Raw genomic sequence first — 26,629 nt, 5'->3', positions numbered from 1 at the left:
TTTTCCCAGGATGCAAAGCGACGAGGTAATGTAATAATTTAGTATTTGAAAGGTGACACCAATCAATCTTTGTAACCTCAGTTTTTAGGTTAGAGTCCTGAAGGTGATTAAACTTTCCTCGGGAACTTCTCTGACCACAGATATCTAGAAATAACATGTTTTTGCTCTGTTTGTCTCACTGTGAATCGTGGATTATGAACAGATTTATAAAAGTACGGATAAATAAAACTCTCTCTGCTCCTCTCGGCCCTCAGCCTCTGAATGTGCTGAGCAGAAACCTGCAGCTGAGTCTGAAGGAGCCGCGGGGCCACACCAGGACACCTAATCTGCTTCATTAATGCTCCCAGCCGACCATCAGCGCCGAGCTCCCACAGTCCTCTCTGGTTTCAGCCCCATCCGCCCGACGCCGCGCTCACCTGCAGCTGTACCTGCTCGATCACTGAACTGCAACAGTAACGGTCAGGATGGAAACACGGCCGATACTTAAGACTCAGTTTTTCCTGTTTGACTGGTATCTGCTCTTAAAGCTGCAGTAACGCTGCGACACAGAGCCCTGATCAGTACGAAGAAAGATAAACCCTTCAGATCTCTTAATAGTTTGATAAACGCTTTAACGTTGGCACAGAGGGAAACTGAATCTGTTTTCTTAAATCATAGCCGTATGAAGTCAAACTGCTCCACATTAACGGAGGATAAGACGACGTGTGATTCGTCCACAGGCTTCAGTCCTCCCTCAAACGCCGACATGTGATCTCCTCAGTTGATCTGGTAATGGCTCGCCGTTCTGCGGATTGTTTCACGTCCGCAGAGCAAAGCCTCAGCTCGTCCTCGGCTCGACGCGAGCGCGGAGGAAGAATCAGGGACAGAGATGGAAACCATTAGGAGCGGGCAGATGTTCGGCTGATTAGACGGGAGGATGGATCCAGTTTGGAAAAGCAGATCCAAGGATTCGGCTTCTGCAGGGCCACACTGGAGCTGGACCACAGCCCGACAGCGTGTGTGTGTGTGTGTGTGTGTGTGTGTGTGTGTGTGTGTGTGTTTCCAAACACACTACCAGCTTTTTACATGCTCCTCTTCACTCACGGTGCTCCCATGTGTCTGCTCGGCACAGTCTTTGGGGTCCACTGGACCAGGTGCAGGATAATCCTCCTCATTTGGCCTAAGACGTTTTTTTTTAAGATGGAAACAATCAGAGGAGTCTTTTAAACAGCAATCACAGGCCGACAGGTTCTCCCCCTGCACAGAGAGGAGCTTTCAGTGACGTCAGGGGTAACAGTCCGTCCAGATGTTGGAGGATAGTGATGAGTCGAAAACATGAGCCTTAAAAATGAACCAAAACCAGCGCACAACACGCTGCCCACCAGAAACCGCTGAAGTGCTTTTTCAAAGATGTTTACGACCTTAAAGGAAACATCATCCTGTCCTCTGAGGATGATTTCTACAACATGATAAATCTAAAGACAGAAAGTTAGGCCTGGACCTCATGAACATGGATACATTCCTAAACGCACATTTTTTTGTCCACACGAACACGACTATTTCACCCACTTAAACGGAGATTCTTTAAAACGTATAAAAAAGTAAAGAAATTTAAGTGGTTGATGAGGGTATATGTCACCATATGTCTTGCTATTCCAGATTTATGCTTTAAATGTAGAGAAAATATAGGAACATTTTCCCACTGTATTTGGAAATGCCCCAAAATTAGGGAATTCAGGGTACAGGTTCAGCAGGTAATACGGCAGTTTTTATCTTTCCAAGCAGTGCTGGATCCTGAGCTCTTCATACTAGGACTCTACCCCAAAAAACCCAAATATACAAAGAAAGGAAATAATTTTCATGGATATTTGTCTTTTACAAGCCAAAAGAATAATAACTGGAAAAACAGTGATAGGCCAAGCATTAAACGTTGGTTTCATGAAATGTCTGTTTCTTCCCTTGGAAAAAATCACTTAACTCTGAAAGATAAACAAGAATTTTATTCAATATCTTAGGGACAATGACTTGTCTAATTTGCTCGAGGAGGATAGGGAGAAATGATATAGATTGCTGATTTCTCTACAGAAGGAAATGTTCCTTTGACCATGTACTCTCGAAGTGTATATATTCAAAATATGGTTTAAATATTATACTTTTATGTTTTATATAAATTAATTTATATATGCATTTCCTGTACTGATTTTTTATTATTGTCCTTTTTATTTTTATTTTATTTTATTTATTTATTTATTTTTATTAAGTAAATGGGTCAAAATGTTTTACAATGTAAATGTCAAAAACTCAATAAACACATTGTTAAAAAAAAAAAAAAAAAGTAAAGAAATAAAAAAATATCCGGTTGAGTGGATCCGTGTAGCTGGTGTTGACGCGAAGACATCAAGCACCTGGCAACAAGTCACTGTAGCAACGGTTGCCAACAACAAGTACAATGGCCGACATTTACAGCGTTAATTCTTTGTTCGTTGCATCTCCTTACTCCGTCAACTGCTCATAACGATCTTCTTCTATGGTTTTCTCATTTTGCTGACCTGCCACCTAACGCCCAGGCATGGCATTGCAGGCTTCAGAGGAGATCTTTTTTAGCTTTGCCTCTTCGTATGGACAGTTTTGTTAACAAGGACAAAGATATCTGGTTAAACAGAATTATAAGTTTATCCACAGGATGTAGCTCACTCCACTCCGCCTGAGTATACTCTGTCTTTTTGGTGCTGAACTGAACAAGACCCTGGATCCCACACACACAAACCAACACAGACGCCCTACAAACTTTGAATTAAACTTTATGTCTGGAACAACACACACGTATCTGATTAACATGGGAGATGTTTTTCTAAGAGTATAGCAGCCGCTCATGGACCTCTGACACCTATCCAGCGTGGCTGTCCATGCTTGGCCTCTGAGTATAGAAAAATGTCTTGTGACCATGGTTTATTAATGTATAACCCCTCCCTTTGTCCCCTATTTTATTTTACTTCTCTTGGCTTCGTCCTCGTCTTGTATGTATATAGAATGTGAAAATAAATAAAAATGTAAACGGAAAAAAAAACAATAAATATGGAGACGAAATATAAAGAGGACATTTTGAGGGGCCCCCGAGGGCCTTGAACGGGGCCCGAGGATCCAGGTAAATGCCTGGTTTGCCTAACAGTGCAGCCTGTCTGTGCTTAAAACAAAACTTTTTAGACTAAAAAGCCCAACACCCCCTCTTTAAATTAAAACAGATTAATATGTTTAAAAATATTTAAAATAAAAATTAGATAAAGTGGTTCAATCAGTGATTATAACACAGCAGTCAGAGCTGGTTAAGAAGCTAAGGGTCTGTAGTTTGATTTAAAAACACTCAGAGAGATCAGAGAGTTCCGGAATGTAGTGACATCACAAAGACAGAAAGCTCTCTGTGCTTGATGATGAACATTCTAGAACCTCATTGATGGAGCTGCAGCATAGAGAAGGTGTAGACCTTTAAGAACAGGAACAGGGACTGGGTGTGAGGACGGTTTGGACTCCTCAGGTCCAGGTGTCGTCCTCAAACCCTGTAACTGTATGTGGACAGCGTGTAGCGCGCTGCGCCCTCCCCCCTGTGGCGGATTAAGCAGGGAGCCAGCTGTAGTGCTGGGGGGTGAGGAGGGTGAGGAGGGAGGAGGGAGGGGGTGGACATGCTGCCATCGGCCTCTCCAAGGTGACCCCCGGCAAAAGCTGGCATCACATCTGTAGCCGAGCCCCGGCCCGGCCTGACCGCCATCAGGCAGCGCCCGGCTCCTCTGTGCCCTCGCTGCCCTCCACGCCGCCCGGCTGGCAGGGAGGACAGGAGGGGGGGGCTCCTGCTGCACTGAGGGGGAGGATGGGGGAGGAGGATCACTACCCTACCAGAGAAAATACACAAACACTCAACGATCCAGCAAACACTTAGTCCTGGATCCAGATCACACGTGGGGAGATTTAAGCTAACCTGAGACAGAGTCCCAGCGTTAAAAAAGCCAAGACGAGTGGCCTTAACACGTTCCAAAATACTACAACCAGCAAACCACATGCAAGGCCTTCTGGGATTTGTGGTCTCTGATCAAAGTGTTGGACGCTGGAAAACTAGAGACGACTGAGGAGACACTTTAGGAGACAACTGCTCTGAAAAACTTCAACTGTACCAGTATTTGTGTTTATGACAAGGACTCTTTAAAACGATTAAGCTAATGCTGCTATAGCTACAGCTAACGCTCATAATAGCTACATTGATGTCAGAGCAGGGTGACACATTCACAGCAAACAGACTTCACTAAAATGAACTGTATTTCCTGAATGATCAGACAAATAAGCTGCATTAGCTACAAAAGCTATGCTAAGCTAATGTAACAGTATTCAGAAGCTACAGAATATAGCTTCTGAATCCTGCGACGTTAGCTTACGTTAGCTTTTCCTAGCTTAGCTGTCTCATTTCTCATGCAGTCTATTAGCTGTGAATGTGTTGCTCTATTCTGACATCAGATTATCATCACTTTTTAAAAATGAGAAAAAACAGTCATTTTGAGCCACATTCATCAGACAAATCCAGAAAAAAATCTTATTTCGAGGTATTAAAGGACAAAAATGATGCCTGAGTTCAGTTTTTTTTTTAATCAAACTGGTTTAAAAGTTAAAACACAGAAGTCCAGAGCGTGCGGCCTCCTCCTCGACTCCGTCTAAACTTCCAGAAAGTCTGCAGTCTCTGTTTACCAAGCAATTTAAAACGACCCCCTGGACCTCTCTCAAGGACCCCTGGAGGTCCTGGGACCCCATGTTGAGCCGCGTAAGATCAAAGGGATGAGGAGGACATGCTCCCCTGTGAGGAGGTGTGTGTCAGTGTGTGTTGGTGTGTGTGCCAGGTCTCCCTTGATGCCCCCACCAGCTGTTCCTGCTCAGCTCCCCTGGGGTGAGGGGGTGAGGAGGAGGAGGGGGTCAGTGGCTCCCCCTGTTGGAGGCGTTGGCACAACATGGCGACAGGCTCCGCGGGGTCGGGAGACGCCCCGGACCGGACAGCCGTAAGTAATGGAGTCCAGCACACACACGGCACGGCTCTGAATCAACTTAATGAGAGAGTGTGTGTGTGTGTGTGTGAGTGTGTGTGTGTGTGTGTGTGTGTGTGTGTGTGTGTGTGTGTGTGTGTGTCTCAGGAGCTGAGGCTCCTCTGGTTCAACGCTGTGTGTATCCTGCGCTCTATAAACTTTTCACGCCTCCTGATGGAGACGAGCGTGGAGGAAACGCTGACGCCAGGAGCCAGAGAGGCCGTCCTTCAGGGCGCCGTCACACCGTAAAATAACTGCCGTCACTTTGACACCGTCAGAAAGAGTGTGAGGATCCACACAGGAGGTGAACACGTGTGTTAACATGTCAGTATCACACGTGTAGAGCGCAGGTTGTTCAGACATGACGGCACATTAACATCTCCGTCCTAATTAATTATTTCCTATTAAAGCTACACATCGCAGCAGCTGTTGAACGCCGCGAAATGTCCCTTTAATCACATCAAAACGCCGCTCCCCCTCCTCTGCGTCCCACACGAGCTGAACCGTGACGCCGTTCTGAGCGTTTTAACGCCGTTAATGCTCCGACAGCAATCTGAGTGATTAAACAATTAGACAAATGGAGCGCAGATCAAACGGAGAGAGCTACTTAGCTCAGCGCGATTAGAGCAGCCGCGCTAACCAGACGCAGACAGATGTTTGGACACCATCAGCTGCAGAGTCCTCATGAGGGGGGCAGCCAGGAGTCATGTGAGTCCACCACCAGCAGCAGCAACAAAAACCTGCAGCAAGAAAAACCTGCAGCAAGAAAAACCTGCAGCAGCAAGAAAAACCTGAAACCACTTTACTTCAGCCAAAGTTTAACCAAAGCAGAGACGGAGGAAATTCAACACATCCTCCTCAGTCAGAGATAAAAACACCACGAGATCTTTACAAGATGAGCTGAAAGAATGAGATTTAATGAGCTAACATTATAAACGACATCTAAAAATGATGAGATTTTGAGTCACAACAACGAGATTAAAAAGTCAAAGTTAAGGGATAAAAAGTCATAACCATCAAATTTAACTCAAGAAAACGAGATAGAGCTGAAATTATGAGATAAAAACATAATAACGAGATGAAGTCAGAATTAAAGAATAAAAATGAGAATTTAATAAAATAGTCAATGAAAGATCAGCTTGAAATAAGTCAGTAATAATAAAATGATTTGTTGTCAGAATTTCAAGATAAAAGTAAAATTCTGAGATGGAAAACCAAAATTATGAGATGAGAACTCAACTTTAAGAGAAAAAAAACATCATTTTATTAGGCAAAACTGGAAATTGTTAGAGAATAAGTTAGATTTATGCTATTTTTTAGAATTAAAAAGTCAAAATAAGGAAATAAATTGTTTAAATGTGACATCAAAGTGAAAATTATGAGATATTAAGTCAAAATAAGGAGATAAGAACTCAACTTTATGAGAAAAAAAACTAATTTCAATGAGATAAAACTGAAAATGACAGGAAAATAAGTGAGATATATGCTAGTTGTTGAATCAAAAACTCAAAATAAGGAAATATATTGTTAAAATATGGCATCAAAGTGAAAAGATAAAACTGAGATTGGTAGGAGAGGAAAACATAACTGTAGGACACAAAAAAATGTCAAAATAATGGAAATAAATTGTCTAAATATGACATCAAAGTGAAAATTATGAGATATCAATTTAAATTTATGAGATTATGTGTCATTATTCTAAATTGATGAATCTATTTCATGAGAAAAGAGTTGAAACTTTGAAGAAATAAATATCTTGAGGTTAAAGTGGAAATGATGAAAGAGTAGATCATAGTTTTGGGATAAATAGGTCAAAATATTAACTTTTCAAAATCATAATTTTCTCAGAAAAAGGCAGAACAGTGAGATTTATGTCATGTCTTCGAGATTAAAAGGTCAAAAAAAGAGATAAATAGTTAAAAATTATTGATTTAAAGTCCAAACCATGAGAGAAGAAGTCCAAATATGACAAATTAGAGTCCTGATTAATTCGTTTTGGGTTTTTTTTGTGATAGAACTAGAAATTATTAGTCAATTTGACGAGATAAAATTCTGATAATAGGAAAAAAACATAACTCTAATGAGATAAACCTGTGAATGATGGGAGAGGAGAAGAAAACTGTAGGATAAAAAGTCATAATAATGATAGGAAATCAATATGTTGTCAGAAAAACACAAAATAGTGAGATTTATGTCAGAAAAACGAGATAAAAAAGTCAAAATTAAAGCTGCAAGCAGCGTTAGACGGGTCCTCGGGCTCCTGCCGGTTTTGCCCTACTATCATGGTATTGGCCCCACTGTGTCCAACAGAATAAGACGAACATTTTGGTGGTGGTTTCATCTCTCTAGGACATTCCTAGCCCGAGTTAGGACTATTTTGCTGTGCATAGGTGGAAGTGAGCCTTGTGGCTCTGAGAGAATATTATGGGATGTCAGGGAGTCAGTTGATACCATGGCAACGTATCCTCTGCTATGCTGAATGACATGAGCAGCTGCATGCGTGGAATTCTAATTAGCGTGACACTAGTGTGATCAGAGTGAAGAGGTGGAGTTTATCAGCCATCTAATGTAAAGAAATCCTCACAGAGTCCACAATTTTACCCCAATCTGTGTCAAAAATATCATGTTAATAGGAATTTTTGTCAGGAATCCATTTTTGGCATTTTTAAAGCTGTACGAGTTTTACTTTTTTCTCTAGAAGCACAAATGCGTCACAAGACAGATGGAAGAGTGCTGGATATGGATTTTTTATTTATGAGAAACGTCCAAACTACTTGTCCTGTAGGTCACAATGTTGGCTTAATCTGTGTAAAAATATCATGTTGTTGTAGGGGATTTTGTCAGGAATCCAACCATGTAATTTTTAAAGCTCTATGACTTGTAGTTTTTTGTCTAGAGGCCCAAATGCGACACTAGTAGAATGTGTGTTTTGACCTGAAATCCGGCCTCCTCATCTGCTAACATGGAGAAATCCTAAATCGGCCAAAAGCGGTCGGCGGCTTTGAGGGCTCGCCATTCGAAAACCGGGCCAGAAACAACAACTTCCTTCACAACTTTTGTAGAGCAGGGTCTAGTCTGTCATGTGATGGTATTTTCAAGCATGTGCCATTTTTGGTTTCAGAGGAGAAAATTTTTGCAGAAAGGGTTAAAAAATTTTTTTTTTAATTTTGTGAGGCAAATAGCCGGCTTCCTGTTGGAGATAGGTCCAGGGTAGCAGCGTATGATTTTTGCGTCTCGATGACACGAGCGTTTTGGTGTTGGTTTCATCTCTCTACGACATACCTAGCCTGAGCTAGGGCTCTTAGCGTGTGCCTAGGTGGCGCTATTGAGCTTATTATGGGATGTCAGGGGTCATGTTTGGTATCAAATCGCAATTTCACACGATCCTGATGTGCTTGCCAATTTTGGTGAGTTTTTGAGTACGTTAAGGGGGTCTAATTAGAGTTCAAAGACGGTGCGGAATAATAATAAGAAAAAAGAAACGGACGAAATACAATAGTGCCCTCCGCCTTCGGCGGAGGGCACCTTCTAGCTTGCTAGAAGGTGCCCTCTGCTCAGGCCGAGGACCCTAATAAGGAGGTCAATATTTGAAATCATGACATCAAATTCATAACAAAGGGAGAAAAAGTCAAAACTACGGTATAAAAACTCAAAATGAAGAGATAAAAAGTGAGAAATGTGAGATTAAAGAAATTACAGGATGGCAAGACAAGTTTATTTTCAGAATAATGAGATTAAAGTCTGTCGTGATCAGAGAGGTAAGATCAGAGGTCCGTCCACCTGTTCAGCTCCTCAGAGGATGAACTCTGGATTATTACCACAGGAGAGAGTCAGCAGGTGTTACACTGTGACCTGTAGATTATATCAGGATTATAATCTGTGACTGGGTTTGTGGATTTATAGTTTTTAACGTTGGAGCGTCAGCGCAGACACAGTTTAATGTTTCACTTTGAATCTCAGCCTCAAACATTCGTCTTACGTCCTCCCCTCGAGGACCAACGCAGCGTGTTTTCACTCCTAAACCTCCACATGAAAAACTTCCACCTCTGCCGACGTTTTCAGGAATATTTCCTGTTATTTCTCAAAGCTCAGCCGAGCCAAGACCAATGTTTAAAAACCCGTCTGGAGCGGCTCCAGCTCCTGATCCTCAGACCCAATCCTCCTGAGTCAAACCTGTTTAAAAACTGACAAACTGAAAACTCCAAACCCTCTAAACGCCTGCTCCTCGCAGCTCCTCGTCTGTTCCCGGGGAGCGCTGCGGCGGTGGCGGCGGCGGCGGCAGCAGCAGGGCGGGGCTGGCCAGGTGACAGAACAGGTGATATTTACGCTGAGCGCTGAAAAAAGCAGAGATGGCAGAGATCCATTTCTGCCAATCCAGTAAACAGCAAACAGGCAGAGCTGCCTCCTTTAACTGAAGACTGACACCTCTGCTGGCAGCCAGACACCCAGTGGCTGCAGACCAAGATCTGTGACACACACACACACACACACACACACACACACACAAACACACACACTCACTAACACACACACTCACTAACACACACAGCTCCAACATACCAGATGGCGTTTCTGGATTCTGTTTCCATTTTTTTCTTTCTGTTACGATCACAAAAGAGCGAGTTTGTAAAACCACACACACACACACACCTGCCACACACACACACACATATCCCACGTTAGAAACAGAAACTGACTCCACAAATTCACCTCACCTCAGAGCTTCAAATCCCAATCTGTAATATTTGACAATTAAATTTTCTCCTTTTCATCTTTTTATGTCAGTTCCATTAAAACTGGTTGAGTGTTAAAACTTAAAGAGGGGGTACTGTGCTTTGGTTCAGTCTTTATTTTGTCCCTCTGGTGCCCCTGTAGCATCTTTACATGAGTTACAGCTCATAAAAATCTGGCGTTTTATAAACCCTTATTTCAGCCTCTGTCTGAAACACTTTGTTTTAGTAGCAGTCTCTTTAAGGCTTACGGAACACTCAGAGAGATCAGAGAGTTCCGGAATGTAGTGACATCACAAAGACAGAAAGCTCTCTGTGCTTGATGATGAACATTCTAGAACCTCATTGATGGAGCTGCAGCTTAAAGGCTGTGTAGAGCTCGATGCTATGGGGGCATCAGAGGGACAAAATAAAGAGTAAAAAAAAGGATAATACCCCCTCTTTAAAAAAAATCAGAAGAATAAAGATGTTACTTTTTTAATCAATATAAACTCAAACCCTGACGCTTAACAGACAGACTGAAATCTGAATGAATCGGATCATTTATTCCTCACTTTACTTCTCGCTCTGGTGTTTTATAAACCCTTTTTTCAGCCTCTGACTGAAACACTTTGTTTTGGTAGCTGTCTCTTTAAGGCTCCCTGCTCCAATAACCCCCTTCACTCTGATTGGCCAAGGATTTTGATTGTCATGACTCTTTTTTCCCCACATTCTTTTCATTATTTTGGATATTAATCAAGGAAGTAACTAAATGCTACACTTTTAGGAAGTATTTCGTTAGCCAAGTGATTCCCAAACTGTGGACCGTGGCCCCCTGGTGGACCGCAAAGGTATTGCAAGAGGGCCACCAAATTATTTTGAAAATAGTATGATTTTTATGGAGTGTTATTATATAAGAATAAAAATGAATCAAATAATTTTTTCAGGTTTAAAGGGAAATTAAAAATGTTTGCATATTCTTTTCATTATTTTTTTATTTATTGTTTGTTTTTGTTTTTCCTTTAAGTATTTGACATGTGAGAAATAAGCAACAGATAGGAACTTTAGGTATCAGTAGACAACTTTACAGAAGCACCGTTAAATCTTTGTTGTCCAACTAAAAAAGTGCTCTGACATGGCACTATATGGCCTCCGTATTTATGGGGTCGGAGGTGGGCTGTGAAAATGTTTGAGACTTAAAAGTGGACTTTGAGTGGGAAAAGGTGCTAGGCTGCTAGGCGCCGCCCTGTTGGCTATGGCTGCCTTTTACAGCAGCTCTCTCTTTTTGTCTGTTTCTTGTAATTTTTTTGTCTCTTTTTCGTAATCTTTGTATTTGGAGTGGATCATTACTTTGTTTGGCTCATTGTTGGTCATGGACACCAAACTTTTTGTGTCTTCAGTGATATTTTTACTACTTTTTCTCCTGTGTTTGTCTGGAGATCCTACATGTAACCATGGCTGCATTGTTTACATGTGAAATCAGCTGTTAGCAGCCTGTAGCATGTCAATGCTAACTGGTGCTAAGCCAGATGTTTCCCACAAGGTGAGGAGAAGGAGGTGAGGATGACGTGCTGGTTCTCAGGTGTGAGCTAAGAAGTGACGACATGGACCTGTCCTTCCATCCATCGTTATTGGGAACGTAAGATCTATCTCCAATAAGATGGACGAGCTAGCTGTGCTAACCCAGCAGGGGTCCTGGACCCCGTGGAGGTGGAGGCTGGCTGACTGGACAATGATGGACAAGCTGTCAGCATCTATTTTCTTATGGAGCTTTTTACACTTTCTTACTTTGGTTTTCTTGTTTGCTGCTGTGACTTCAATTTCGTTGCACTTGTTACAACAACAATAAAGTTCTATTCTACTCTAAAAGGTCGGGCGCCTAAGTCATATTTCAAAGTTTTCAGAAAATAATCTTTAAAAAAAATTACATTTTTAAAATATTTTTGTTCAGCAAAGTCCTATTATCTGATAACATTTTAAGAAATTTTGTTTGATTCTTTTTGACACAAATCTGATTCCATAGGTGTAAATTTCTGTCCATTTGATCCTGTTCACACGGCAAAAACTGAAACTTTATCAAGTGTTTTTGTCTTTTTTTCAATAGAAAATGTCTTTTTAGACTTAATATGAGCCACATTCACTTGACCAGTTCAGAAAAATGTCTTTTTTCAAGTTGTTTAAAGACAAAAATGACACTGATTTCATGACCCCAGGTGAGGATCTGAGTGGGTCTGAGTGGGTCTGTGGATCTCCGAGGATCAACGACCCAGACCTGAAGAGGGACAGGTGCTTCATATGGAGCGCTCTGGTCGTATGTAAAGTTCTTCTTCTTTGTGTTTCTAAACTGGAGCAGAAAACGCAGAGAGAGAAAGAGAGGATGTGAAAAAAGGAACGGCGGCGTTGTGTGACAGCGAGGCTGAACTGGCAGAACGCCACGACGCGGAGCGCAGGGAAACAAAGCTCACTTTGTTAAACAGAGATCCTTTAGGTTCAGAGGAGGGGCGGGGCTGTGTCATACACCTGTCCCACACACACACACACACACACACACACACACACACACACACACACACACTGCTTTAACCATTACACTCAACACAGGAAAGAAAACTTAAAACAAAGATTCATCCGCCGCTGAAAATAGTCCCAAACTGAGCAAAAACCACAGATCTGTAAAAGACCTACAGGAGAGTCCATCATCATCATCATCATCACTGTCCTATTGTTTCCCCTCCCAGCAGGACGTCCGTACACACACACACACACACACACACACACACACACACACACACACACACACACACAGAAAACAACAGCGGAGCGGCCTGAAGAAGAAGCAGCTGTCTTGGCAGGTAGCCATGTTTCTCCAGGGAGGAACAGACATGGAGCAGGAGGTACAGGAGGAGGAGGAGGAGGAGGAGGGGTGATGAAGAACAGGAGGAGGAAGAGGAGAGGGGAAAAAGAGGACGAGTCCAGGAGGAAGAAAACTAAAGAAGAGGAAGAAGCGGCTCGCTTTAATAAAGAGAAATGAAAACTCTGAGCTGAGGAGGGTTTCAGAGGACTACAGCAGATCTGGTTCAGGAGAAACTGAATCAGAAAATGTCTCAACACTGCGTTAAAGAGGGGCAGTGTCTGAGTGATGTCACTCAGTGGTTGGTAAGGAGGTCTAAAGAGGCCCCACGATGGCAGAAACCATAAAACCACCACACTGCAGACACTGAGAGTAAAGGATCAAAGTGAGTGTGGGTCTTATTCTGACAAAAATGGTCCTCTCACATGAACATGGTTTTTATCAAGTCCATTTAGTCTAGAAGAAAGCTTTTTATTTTATTTTTTCAAGATATTAGTGGACAAAAATGACGCCTGGATTACTTGAAAAGACAAAAAATGGCAATGGGGTCAGAAAGCTCTTTATTTTCTGAAACATGAATGTGTTAAAACAAAAAATGGGACTGATAAAAATGATGATCTAAAAATAAATAAATAAATAATAATAATAATAAAAATAGCGCTATCTTTATGAGACTTGCTGAAATGCTGATGTAATTACCCGTATATGACACATTGGAAGGATGAGGCCTCAAACACCAAGGTCTGGGCATAGCTCCGCCCCCTGACAAGTCTCTATAGTACTGGCCAATCAGAGTGAAGAGGGGTTGTGGAGCAGGGTGGCTTAAAGAGACAGAAGCTAACACAGAGTGTTTCAGACAGAGGCTGAAATAAGAGTTTACTAAAACACCAGAGAGAGAAAAAATAATTTTACTGAGCTGTTTATGTGAAGATACTACGGGGGCACCAGAGGGACAAAATAAAGACTGAAGGAAAAAATACTAGTATAAATGTAAACATGAATATGATCAGTTCAAACAATGATTATGTGAAAATTATCCAAGGCTGAAAGTTTGACCCCACATTAAAAAGCTAAGAGTCTGCAGTTTGCTTTAAAATCACTCAGAGAGCTCAGAGAGTTCTAGAATGTGGTGACATCACAAAGACAGAAAGCTCTCTGTGCTTGATGATGAACATTCTAGAACCTCATTGATGGAGCTGCAGCATAAGCGTAGAGCTTGATGCTATGGGGGCATCAGAGGGACAAAATAAAGAGTAAAAAAAAAGTACAATACCCCGTCTTTAAAAAAAATCAAAATAATAAAGGTGTTACTTTCTAAATCAATATAAACTCAAACCCTGATGCTGAAAAGACAAACTGAAATCTGAATGAACTAATCATTTATTCCTGACTTTTCAATGAAACTGTCCGTACAAAACTCCAAGACACAAAGAATAACTTTTTACTTTTTTGTTAAAACTGAAGGTTTTGCGTCACCGTGTGAGCGTTTTGACCTCTGAGCAGCAGGTCGCGTCGTGTTGTTTCTCTGCGTCTCTTTGCTTTAGTGCGCTTCATTAAAACTGAACCCAAACATCAGCTTCGGTTCAAACGTTCAGATCAGGAATCAGATCCAAACCAGAGCTCCAGACTTTAAATAAGGCACGGCATCACATCCTGAATCCAGCAGTGTCCCCGCACCCACCCCCCCACCACCACCACCATCTGGACCAGCTCCAGACCAGTTTGTCTGTTTTCTCACACAAAGCTCCTCCAGCTCTTCCTGCGTCTCTGCAGCCAGCGAGCCCAGACGCTGCCAAATCCAGCGGCAGGAAACAGGAGCGTACTGGACCAATGCTGCAGCTGCTCACATCCTCAGCTGCTCACATCCTCACCTGCTTGCCACCTCACCTGCTCACCGCCTCACCTGCTCGCCACCTCACCTGCTCACCGCCTCACCTGCTCGCCGCCTCGCTCAGGTTAACCCCAGAGTCTGAGGAAAGGCTGACGCCATGGGAACCGGTTTAACTCAGAGACCCCTCAGTTTCTTTAGAGAGGAGGACCAGTTCTCCTTTAAACCAGACCACAAACAAGTTCAGGGTGAGAAGTTAGAGACCGCCATGACAGTCTCCAGCGTATACTCTTCCTGATGTCCAGCAGGGGGCGACTCATGGCTCCTAAATGAAACCTGATTGTTTGAGACTGGATCATAATCTCATTTTTTCTTCAGTTACATTAAAAACTTGTTACTTTCAGAGCTAAAAACCAGGACGTGTCGGTGAAAGCCCCAAACTACAGGTCACATCAGAGTGGAGATAAACAGTGAACTGCTCCTTTATTTGGTCTCAGACTTTCAGGTAAAATCTGTGAACGTTTTTCCTCCTGAGCGGTTTCTGCCCTGACACAGACAGGACTCTGCTCTGGAGCTGGACTCAGGTCGGCCGGGTTTCCCTGCAGTCGCCTCGGGCTCAGCTTTCCCTCACTAAGTCCAGCAGCACAGCAGCGGATATTACAGCCCCAGGCCCAGAGCGCCCCGCTTATTGGACCAGAGAGAACCAGAGAGAACCAGAGAGGTCTGACCCTGAACAGCCCACAGAAACTAAAGAAGCTCAGAACCAGTCTACAAAAACCAGATCACAGAGACCAGGAGAGACCGCTCAGGTTTTACCGTCTGCTAACAAAGAAATCAACCTTCAAAGAGATTAAACAGATAAATGACCGCGCAAGAAAAGAAAAGAAAAGAAGAGAAAGGAGGAGGAAGAGAGAAAGAAGGAAAGATGAGAGTGAAACTTCAAAACAAGAAAGAGAAGATGAAATGAAACAAAATAAGAGACATGAAATATGAAAGAAAAGAAAAAATGAGAATTTAAGCAAATGTAAGACAAGGAGAGAGAAAGTAGAGACAAAACAGAAAAGAAAAAGGAAGGGGAGAAGAAAGAGTAAAGAACAGAAAAAAAGGAAAGAAAAAGGAGAAGAGCAAAAAGAAAAAAGGCAAAAAATAGAGAAAAGGGGAGAAAAAGAGAACATAAAGGGAAAAGAAGCTTGGAAAAGAAAAAAAAAACAAAGAAAAGAACAAAAGAAAACAAAAAGAAAGAAAAGAAAAAAGAAAAAGAAAGAAAAAAGAGTAAGAAAGTTAAACAAAGGGTAGAAAAGAAAAGAAAAAGAAAAACAAGAGAAGAAAAAATGGAAAGAAATTTGAAAAGAAAAGGTAGAAAATAAAAGAGAGCAAAGGAAGACAAGATTGTTTAAAGACAAAAAGGCAAAAAGAAAAGAAAATAGAGGAAAAGGAAAAAGCACGGGGGGGGGAATAAAAGAAAAGAGAAATCAGAAGAAGGTCTGAAATAAAAAAAAATACAGGTAGGATAATAAATTTGAAAATGAAGAGACAAAATGAAAGTGTGGGAATCAGAAAAGAAAATATGACGAAAAAAGTAAAGTAAGACAAAAGTGAAGGATGACATAAAAAAGGATAAAAGGAAATGACTGGCAGAAAGAAAAAGGAGAAAAATATAAAAATAAATAGGAGAAAATTTAAGAGAAAGAGAAAAAAGAAAAGAAAGTTTCTCAAAGTAAAGTGGAGATGACGAGATGAAAAAATAGGCCAAGAAAGAAAGAAAAAGGAGGAAAAAAGGAGAAAATAAAAGTAACGGAGCGATAAAAACTTCAGAGACAAACAGAAAGAGAAAAGAAAGAAGAGAAGAGATAAAGGATGAACAGACAGAAAATAAATTAACAGACTCAACGTGGGAAAAAAGAAAGAGGAAAGAAAGTAGAGGAAAAAAGGATGACAGAAAAAGAAGGATGGAGGAAGGAAGGAAGGGAGGAAGGGAGGGAGGGAGGGAGGGAGGAGGCAGGAAAGGTAAAAGGTGAGCGGATGAGTGAGTCATGTCCGTCGGTCGGTGACAGCCTGAGACTCGCCGGGAGCTCGAGGACTCGACGTGTCCTCACACTTTCCACACAGCAGGAGGGCGAGAGAGGGCGAGAGACAGCCAGGACGAGTGGACGGAGAGAGAGAGGGAGAGCGAGCACAGCGAGCTCAGGAAGTTCAAGCAGACAATCCTAATCCCCCAATTTCCTCCTCTCTAATCATCTCTACCTCGCTCATGGCCGCCTGCAAATTGGAAACATCTCCTGCACAATGTGACACCAACACACACACACACACACACACACACACACACACACACACACACACACACACACACACACACACACACACACACACACACACACACAGAGTCCGTGTGGTGCTGAAAGGTAGAGCCGGTGTGAGAAAGTGACTCAGCAGCGAAATGAAACATGAAAAGCACAAAGGTTGTTTGTTTTCTGATTAAAGGAGCAGTGACACATTTTTCTCAGCAAGGACACATTTAGCTTAGCTTAGCATAAAGGATAGGAACAAAGGGAAACTGCTAGCCTTGATCTGTCCTGAATGGGGGGAACAATCTCCCATTAACTTCTTATTTGGTCAAATTAACAGGAAGTGGAAAAACGCTCTTCAGGGACGGGCGCTTGTCAGGTTTATGGTTTTTACGACTTTATGTTATCTTTATAAAAAGTCAAATTAAAGTCAAAGGTGACCAGTTTTTCAGAGTATCTGTCTTTATATTTCTATGTTACATCACAATCTGGGCTGTGAGAATTTAATCAAACAAAACTTCAAGAAAAACTTTGAGACATATCGCCGTAAAAACCGATTCCAGCTATGCTAACTTAACACAAATATACTGACAAAATCCAGAACATTCAGTTGTTTGTCAGTTCATTACAACATATCGGAAAAAGTCCATCTAATCCAGTCGATCAACTCCAAAAAGTGAAACTTAACACTTAATAATAGCTTCAGGAAACTTTAGAGCTCTTCTGCTTCATGGAGATGCTGATTGGATCCTGCCGGCAACGCCAAAATAACCAAGAGCTGGTGAAAAGACCCACATGGAGAATCTTTGAGGTGTTTTTCAGAGAAGATTAGAGACGTCAGACCCAGAAACACTCATTACATGTTTTTCACTTAATTACAAGAGCTGATACTTTCTGCTTATATTGACTTTAATTGAGATTAGCATGCTAGCTCTTTCTTGCTATGCTGTACAAGCCTTTTTCTGCTTCTTTCAGTGCCATCTTTTGGGTTAAAAACTGCACAGAGACAATAAAACACCTCTGTCTTCATGAAATACCACTGCTGTGTGTAAGACACACCTCACGTCTTAGTGGTCGGAAAGGGTACTGCAGGTATATCACCCAGAACACCTGGAGTTGTTTTGTTATTTTATGTTATTTTGTCCTTAAAGAGTCAGAGATCGTGTCCAGAAAGCCCATCCTCTCTTCTTTTATTTACATTTTTCTCTTGCACAAATAGTCAGAGAGTTACGGTAAATTTAAGAGGCTCTGGTCAAAGGGTGTTTAAATGGGTTTTAAAGAGTTTAATTGACATTAAAAATTAAAAAAAAAAAAAAATCCAGTCACTCTTTTGGGAGGAATCAGAAGTGGACTGAAAATTCCCAACTTAAAGCTCCAGTGAGAAACTTTCTGTTTGTGTTGATTCTGGCGCCCCCCTGTGGACAAAGTGATACCTCTTTCCTGACACATGTAAAAATCTTGTTTTCAATCAAAGCTGCTTTTATTTGGGAGTCAAATTTATCCCTCAGCATAATTATTTGATAAAAAGGAAGTATTGTCTGACACCTACCCCCTCAAAGGGGAAGTGGACATCAAAATTTTCTAAATAAAACATCCCAATCTTTTTGCAAGTGGTCTGATTTTGTGTTGTAGGTCATGAAATAGCATCACTGTGAATTTTTTTGTCTCTTTCCCAACCAGCCAGAAACTCCTCACAGGAGCTTTAAGTCTTCAGATTGAGTGTTTTTCCCTTATTTGGAAACAGGAAGTGAACCCGAACCTCTTGATCGTTTTCTGAATCAGCTCCTTAACCTTGGAAAAGGTGAATCTGCCGGTTTAAACTCTCAACATCCCAGCTCATCGTTAACATCTTTGTGTTTTACAGACTTAAGAGCGACACAGGAATGGCCTACACGTAGGACTGTCCCTGAATGCATCACGAGGAAACAAACAGGAGCAGCAGATCCAGCGTTAAGAAAGTGCAGTATTACCCACAATCCATGAAACCCTGTCCTGGTCAGACTCTCAGGAATCCTCACCCTCTGACTTCCCTTCCTCCCCGTGTCTCCTCCTCTGTCTCTCTCTCCTCCACTGAGCTCATTAACGTGTTTTAACCCTCCGAGTCCGTCCGATCCTCCTCTCAGAGTCCGGGTAATGAACCGGACCTCACACAGACCACAAACACAGAGCTGCCGCCACAGCGCTACGATCGGCTGATTCGCAGAGCCGAGCGTCTCCGAGCAAACGCTTTCTGACTTCCTTTAACTTTAAGTTTTTACATCCTCGTGGGTCAGACTCCTACCAGCTGAAAAACACAGTTTCTTTGGGGCTTTTTGTGTTTTACCTCAATAAATGTTGTTTATCTCTGTGGATGCCTGAAAATCTGTTTTAATTTACAGAATCAGGCAAGAAAAATAAAATAAATCATTTTTTTTTACATATATATTAATACCAAATTATCTTTCCAAGCCAAAATCAGTCCTAAAAAATGTTTTAAAAAACTTCTTTTCTATTTTATCTCTTTAAAAGCTGTTTTTTCATAATAATGCTCCTGATTATTTTATAAACACTGAGATACGTCTCTAATATCTTGAAATGAAACATTTGTCCGGACCTGTCAGGTCAACATGGCATTAGAAAAATACATATTAAAGGCTAAAAGATGCCAATGCTAACCGCTAACCCTGGAAACTAAAATGTGAGGGATGACAACAAGGGTCACAGCTTTTCTGAGGTTTTTGTTAAAAACCGGGACGCTACACGTTGAAAATACGACGGTACCTGACGGCACAGGAGCAGCCGCTTCAGCCGTGAAAAATTCATCCACACTGCAACAAAACCCCCTCTCTGATCAAGCGTTAATGTGTAATTTTTAATAAAAATGTCTGAGACTAAATCTGAGCCACATTCAGCTGACAGGTTCAGAAAAAAAGTCTAAATCCAGAAAATTCAAAGACAAAAACAGCGCCCAGAGTGTGTTTCCTGAAACAGGAATGAAGTTTGAATACAAGTGCTTCATTCAAATCATTTAGGAAAATTCAGATGTCATTTTTGTCTTTTAATATATATTAAAATCAGACATTTTCTGGACCTGTCAGGTTAAAAAACACACACATATCATATGTGGACTCGTTTATAATCTACCGATAAAAACTTCACGCTCTGTTTTAGGGAACGGGTCCTTAACGAAAGCGAGCACACGTCCTGTCTCTGTAGAAGAAGAGCTGGAAATCTAAAAGTTTGACGTCTTTTTGCTCCTTTTTGGAAATATAGTTTTAGGTTAATGCAAAGTTTTTTATGTTCTGGTTTTCTGTTTGTCTCTAGATTCTTTTCATTTCCAGGTCAAATTAAAAAGGACCAGAGCCTGACCTGAGGGACTGCGAGGACCCTCTTCTAATCCTGAGGGATTTTAATCCTGATTTCAATTGTGCTGAAAAACTCAAACTTTGTCCCAAAATTACCAACATACAACTTTAATATGTCTTTTTTTTCTTTCTATATCGTTACTTTTTTATTTCTTCATCACTGTTGTGTCACAACATCTCTGCATTGCTTTGCACAAAATAATAAAATGGAAAAAAAATCATGGTTATAAATTATATTCCAATGCTTTAGAGTCAATAAATGCTCCATAGGGCCCCCTAATGATGTAAAACTGCACTCCACCCCTACATCCACTTTCACCTACATGCCTGAAATTTCTGGTGCATAACCATCATGTCAACGCCTACAAAAAAGTCTCTTATCGTCATGGTGACAAACAAACAGGAAGTGAAGAAATTTGAGTTGAAAGTCAGATTTTGCCGATTCGCAGGGTACGTATTTAAATGACCTCTCGTCAGGTTTTTTATCGGATCAACTCCAAATTTGACACATATGTTACCGACATGTTAAGAATGAAAAACTATGCGAGGATTTGTTGTAACTCAATGGGCGTGGCCAGAGCAGAGCGTCGAAATTGGTGATTTTTTCACAAACTTGAACTTGAATGAATGTTGTTTTATTGCAAACCTACAGAAAAGACTCTTATTGTGAAGGAAGTTCAGATAAACACATTTTCAAAAGTCATGAAAACATGCTGATATATGTGTTTTTGTGCAACCAACTGCAGGTTTAAGGAAAAAACTAGAATAAAAAAATGTTTTTTTTCCAGAAAACATCTTTTCTAAAGCAGCGTTTACTTTCCTCAAAGAGCTGAAACTGATGAGAGCGCGACGTTATCGGACTCTGTTTTCATTTAAGACGCTCGTTCGAAATTAATTTAATGTGCAGAGAGAAAAACACACACACCAGGAAAAGGGAGTGTGTGTGTGTGTGTGTGTGTGTGTGTGTGTGTGTGTGTGTGTGTGTGTATGTGTGTGTGTGTGTGTGTGTGTGTGTGTGTGTGTGTGTGTGGTGTTTGTTCACCACAGGAGTTGACGGGATCTCTGCAGCACTACAAGCGACGGCCCCATAATCCATTTGTCAGTGAGCGGACCCCCCCTCCTTACACACACACACACACACACACACACACACACACACACACACACACACACACACACACACACACACAGAGCGCGCCTACAAACAGCCGAACAGGCTTTGAATCGTGCAGAAATCGCTCTTATCTGTAAAAATCAGCTGTTTTTATATTTTTAACCCTTTCAAAATAAAAGTCTTCAGGTTGACAGAAAGAAGAAGCTGCAAAATGTTTTAACACTTCTTTTCATCTTAATTTTTTCTGCTTATTTTTTTCTTTTTTAACACATTAAAGAAATAAAAACTAATTTTATTTTTCAGAGATGTCCTGAATTTACGCAGCGAGAAAATCTGGATTTTATTTTTATCTCCTTGAAAATTCCCCCCTCTCTTCCTCCAGTTTTCCTGTTTCCTCCGTCCTTTATTTTAATCCGTTCTCTGCTGCATTAAATGTGTTTTAACCTTTAATCTGATTTAATCTAATCGGAGGAGGAGTGTGTTCACTCTGAAAACTCAGCAGCAACTTATTCAAACTGGCAACGGTTCAACTCGGATTATAACGAGTTTGTAATTTAATGTAATTGTTCTGGATGTTTGTGGGAAACACAGAATAATCTGTCGGCATAAAGAGGAGAGATAATCTGATTTTAAAGAGGGAGTGAAATAAATTTAGAGAGAAGAGTCTGAAACAGGTAGAAGCACTGATTAATAAACATTTAGATATTTTAACGGAGGAGTTTCTAGAGAAAAATTTCTGGAAAAACATTTTTAAGGTTTTTATAAAAATTACAGAGTCACAATCCTGAGACGTAACGAGGACCTGGCTCTAAATTTAGTGTAAAAACCTCAGAAAATGTCACAACTGAGCTGGAAATGGAGAGATATTTTTATAAACTCTTCTACAAATTTTACCTGGAAATAAAAAAAAAAGACGCAACACCAAGAAAAGTCTGGAAAAGAATCTAAAAAAAGAAGCGACTGATTTTTCTCTGACAGACATGAAGCCAAAATGTGTTTTTATTTCAGGTATTTTAATTTGTAAAAACAAGATTTCTTCCTTTCTGATAATCTCAGATTAACAGGAGCCACTTTTTTTTTAATGATCTGGATTATTTGTGAATTATTTGTATTAAAGAGGCCGAGCTGATTTTATTTCAAAAACTGAATCAAGCTTTAAAAATGAAGTCTTTTCTAAATAAATAAAATCTGTTTCCCTGAAGCGACCCGCGGCAGAAACCATCACAGCAGATAATCCTCTTTAACCTTTTTTTTTTCTGCCGCTCCGGACGCGTTCCCGCTGCTCTAATTACCCGACGAGCGCCGCTCTGCACGGACGAGATGAAATATTCAGATTCAGACGGAGAGGAGAGACTTTTATCAGCTGGAAAATAAAAATAAAACACAGCTCACAACATCTGAGGGATTAACAAAAATAAAGTGATAGAAATAAAAAGAAGAATTTAGTTTCCACGTTTAAGATTAAAAGAATAATTTGTGTAATTTCCGTTTTTTTTAGTTTCCAGGTTGTGGATGTTTTGTTGAGCTTTTAATTTGAAAATTAAAACAGTTTCTGAGAAGATTAAAGATGTGATGAGAAATCATGATCCAGGCTCAAACGACGAGGAATAAAAATGATTTTGTTTCTGCAAAAATTAGAAAACGTAAATTTTATCAGGAGATGTCGGAAACGCCGACGTGAGACGAAACGAATTCAATGATTTCAACAAACGAACGATCGATCGGAAATTTACATTTTAGAGTTTTTTAAAAGTAAGGAAAACACACCTCACACACCCTCACACACACACACTCCTGGAGCCGGAGCAGGCGCTGACAGAGTCGACCAAAAAGACCCCTATCATCATCATCATCATCATCATCCTCATCATCCTCTGGCTGTTCGCCGCCGTCCTGCTGCTGCAGCCGGACGGCGTGGAGAAAGTGTTTAACTCTGTGTGTGTGTGTGTGTGTGTGTGTGTGTGTGTGTGTGAGGAATTCAGAGGAGTTACAGGGAGCATAAAGCAGCCTTTGTGAACTCTTTCGACCTGCAGCACCTGAACGCAGCAGAGTCCAGGAGCGGGACCGGAGCGAGCGGTGCCGGGCGGCGCCTCAGCGTTGGAGCGGCGCAGGCAGAAATAATGAGGCGTCCTCTAATGAACTCTGCGAGCTCTTTCATCTCTCTGCCTCATTTGGACGACTCGGCCACAAAAGCCTTTTGTGCGGCACCAAACGAGCGCCCCCCCCCCTCCGCCGCCCCCCTCTTTATTCTCACAGCCACCACAGCGGCGGTGACGGGGGTGTCAAAGGTCGCCTGGCCTCGCTGACCACGACAAGCTGCTTGATGTGTCCCGGCGCTGCGGCCCCGAGCCCCCGCCGCGTCCCGGGACAACCGCCGAGCGCCGAGCCCCGTCCGAGGAGGAGGGAGGCGGGAGGCAGGGGGGGTGTTAGCTCCCTGGTGCGCCGTAATTGCCACAGCGGCGGTGATGTGTCAGAGCCGGGGAGGCGAGCGCGATGTTCATTTCCAAAACACAAAGCGCGACTTTCTGTGTTTTCACAAAAGTTTCCTCTTAATTAGACGCAACAAGAGAGGAGCGCGGAGGGAGAGCGGAGGAGGAGGAGGAGGAGAGGGAGGACGAGGAGGCACGGAGCGGAGCTGGCAGCCGTCCGCTAACGGGACGGGGAAAACATGAGAGGGAGAAAAACAAACAGAAAGAAGAAGAAAAGACCGGAGATAAGAGGAGCAGGGAGCTGCTGCTGCCGCGGCGGCGGAGGAGGCGGCGGCGGCGGCGTCTCCGTGGTCGTTTGGTGTCAGGAAAAAAGAGGAAAGGAGCCACTCACCATCCACCAGGTCCTGGCTGAGATGTCGTAGCAGAGCTGCCATTTGATGGAGCCTTCCGAGCTTTTCCCTGCCATGGCGCTGTCAGCAAGCTTCATCTGATGCGAGCGCGCTCACCGGAGATAAGACGCCTAATTGAGAAAACATTTGCACTGGCATGTTGGGCAACATGTAGCCCGCTCCATACCATATGGAATCATGGGTAAAAAAAAAAAAAAAAAAAAAAAAAGCAGCTCCTTGACAATGAACCAATCTCATGCAGACCCCGTGGCAAGGTGAGCGGCAGTCATCTGCTCAGAGAGGGAGAACACACACCCCCTCACACACACACACACACACACACACACACACACACACACACACACAGCCGGGCAGAATGATGAGCCTTTTTTCTGCATCGCTGTGCACCTCTCCCCCTTTTCCTCCTCCTCCTCCTCCTCCTCCTCCTCCTCGCTATAATTAGGGCTTCTTTATCATCATCCTCAAAAAGACACGAAGAAGAAGAAGAAGAAGAAGAAGAAGAAGAAGAAGAAGTGACTCCGACTACTTTTAACGGGACAGAGTCAGGTAGAGAAAGAGGGAGAGGAGGGAGAGGAGGAGGAGGAGGAGGAGGAGGAGGAGAGCGTCCTCCGTCCACACATGGAACTGCTTACACACTATCATGCTATGTTTTGTTTTGGCTTTCTCATCCATCCTTCCTTCCTTCCTTCCTTCCTTCCTCCCCCCTCATCCCTCCTTCAGCCCCGTGTTTTGGCATAAATACCTCCAGAGCGAGGAGGCGTCCCGTGGAAGCCCGGAGAGGAGAGGAGAGGAGACCCGTCCGTGCACGCCGCCGACCGCCGTCCACCGACCACCGAGAAGCGACAGTAAGTGTTTGAATTTCTCTCAGGAAGCGCTTCTGCACGCGCTCAGAAAGTGTGACAGTGCAGCTCGTAAGCTAAGACGTTAAATATCAGGTTTTACGGCGTATGTGTTCATCGTTGCAGGATGTTATCAAACGTTTCACGACGTTAAAGTCTGAAAACTCTCGAGTCTGAATCTGAAAATCCAAAATTTAAATAATCAACAGAAAGGAAAAACAATCTGCGAGACTGTACGGGATGTCCCTTTAATACGAGGCCCCTAAAAAGTCGGGTAAAACCTTAAAAGCGACTCCACTAAATAAAAAAAAATGGGGTAAATTTTTCTATATTTTAATTCATATAAAAGAAGAATCCAGAAAAAGTCCCTGCTCTAGATTTGTCGAAATTTAAGTCTAGATTTTTCATTTTAACGACACCACGCTGCAAAACTAGATAAATAATTTAAGACTTAAAATCTAAAAAGTCCAGAAAAAAAATCAGATTTCAAGAAATTTAAACAAAAAAAAAAAATGCAGCTCAAAGTTTTTCATTTTTAATTTTTCGTGATACTTTTTTCCGCATCATAAATTTTTTTTTAATTCATCTCCTTTTTATTTTAACTGATTACATAACTGATAAACTCTTTTAAAGTTTCGGTTGGAAATTTAAGCTCTTTTAAACCGTTTTTAATAAATTACTGCACGGAAAATTATAATTCAGAGCAAGATCGAGGTGTCAGGTTGAGAACCAGGTGGTAAACGATCCAGAAAGATCCAGAAAATGTTTCCAAAAGTTTGTAGATTTTGGTTTTTGTTTGATTTCAGAAGTTTCTGAGTGTTTTAAAAACTTCATCTCAGAATATTTCAGGATAAAAACGATCAAATCAGAGAGTGAAGGGTTCAGGGTCAAAATGTTTATTTCTTGTTAGGGTCAAAGTGTGGTCGAGGGTTAAAGTTTGGGGTTAGCGTAGCGTCGTTTCTCTTGCTAAGAGTGTGTGTTTGGTTGTGACGGCTTTAAACGGATAGTGTGTGTGTGTGTGTGTGTGTGTGTGTGTGTAGGAACAGAAGCTGAGACCAGTTCAGGTTTTTCTTTTTAACTGTTTTTTCTTCCTGTTTCTCTTCCAGGACGGACGACTCGCCGTCACGTCGCTCCGACCTGCGAGATGAGGAGAAGGAGGAGGGGGGTGGCTGAGGACGGGTGAGGGGTAATAAAGGGCTGAGAGGGAGGGAAGGAGGCGCGGGGGGTCTGGGGAGCTCAGGTTCCTAATCAGAGGGGGGAATACCTGAACCAGAGCAGAGCCGCCATCAAACAGTTCTCCCATTGTGGAGCCGGCGGAGGAATGCGATTCAGCCGGAGATACGGAGGGATGTTCGGGTTGTTGGGGGGTAAGGTACACCGGGCCAGGAGGTGAGGAGGAGGAGGAGGAGGAGGAGGAGGAGGAGGAGGAGAGTGATCATGTGAAGAGTCAAACTGCTCCCTCAGAGAGTTTCTGACTGAATCCTGATTTTGTGTAACGGCTAATTTTAACTTCAGGCGACGAGTGTTACCGATTATTTACAATCGTCCAATCAGATTGCAGCGAGCCAACGATCAAAACGTAACTACGGCCTGAAAATTAATTTAAAAGATTTAACAAAATTTAAACCTTTCAGCTCAGATCTTGTTACATTTTGGGTTTTATCACATTTTAAATCACATTTCAGGCTCAGCACTTCAGTGACATCATCCAGCAGTTATCAAATGTCAAGTTTTTTACTTTCTATTTTAATACATTTCTGTTTTTGTTACAGATTGAGCTC

At 42.0% G+C, this 26,629-nt stretch overlaps 1 protein-coding gene and 1 long non-coding RNA gene across 6 annotated transcripts in view; one reads left to right on the top strand and one right to left on the bottom strand.

Annotated features, from left to right (window-relative positions):
* nfia (nuclear factor I/A) overlaps window positions 1-24,158 on the bottom strand; it is a 212,455-nt gene extending 188,297 nt beyond the window's left edge. For 2 of the 5 annotated variants that reach the window (XM_074667589.1, XM_074667596.1), the window contains exon 1: window positions 23,991-24,154. In XM_074667589.1, coding sequence (XP_074523690.1) covers window positions 23,991-24,086 — 96 coding nt within the window. In that variant the 5' untranslated portion in view covers window positions 24,087-24,154. Of the gene's footprint in view, window positions 1-23,990 lie in introns of all 5 variants that reach the window. The other 3 variants (XM_074667590.1, XM_074667595.1, XM_074667594.1) reach the window with 3 other exon arrangements.
* Window positions 23,273-26,050, top strand: LOC141788646 (uncharacterized). Its single transcript, XR_012598161.1, has 3 exons — window positions 23,273-24,555; window positions 24,730-24,854; window positions 25,955-26,050. It is a non-coding gene; the product is annotated as an uncharacterized LOC141788646 (long non-coding RNA).
* The last annotated feature ends 579 nt before the right edge of the window (window positions 26,051-26,629 follow it).

Source organism: Halichoeres trimaculatus, unplaced genomic scaffold (assembly GCF_033239565.1).
Source record: "Halichoeres trimaculatus isolate MK-OKI-2021-1 unplaced genomic scaffold, fHalTri1.1 fHalTri1_scaffold_4, whole genome shotgun sequence".
NCBI lineage: Eukaryota > Metazoa > Chordata > Actinopteri > Labriformes > Labridae > Halichoeres > Halichoeres trimaculatus.
The sequence above is the reverse complement of the archived record's forward strand: the minus strand, read 5'-3'. Positions and strand labels throughout refer to the sequence as shown.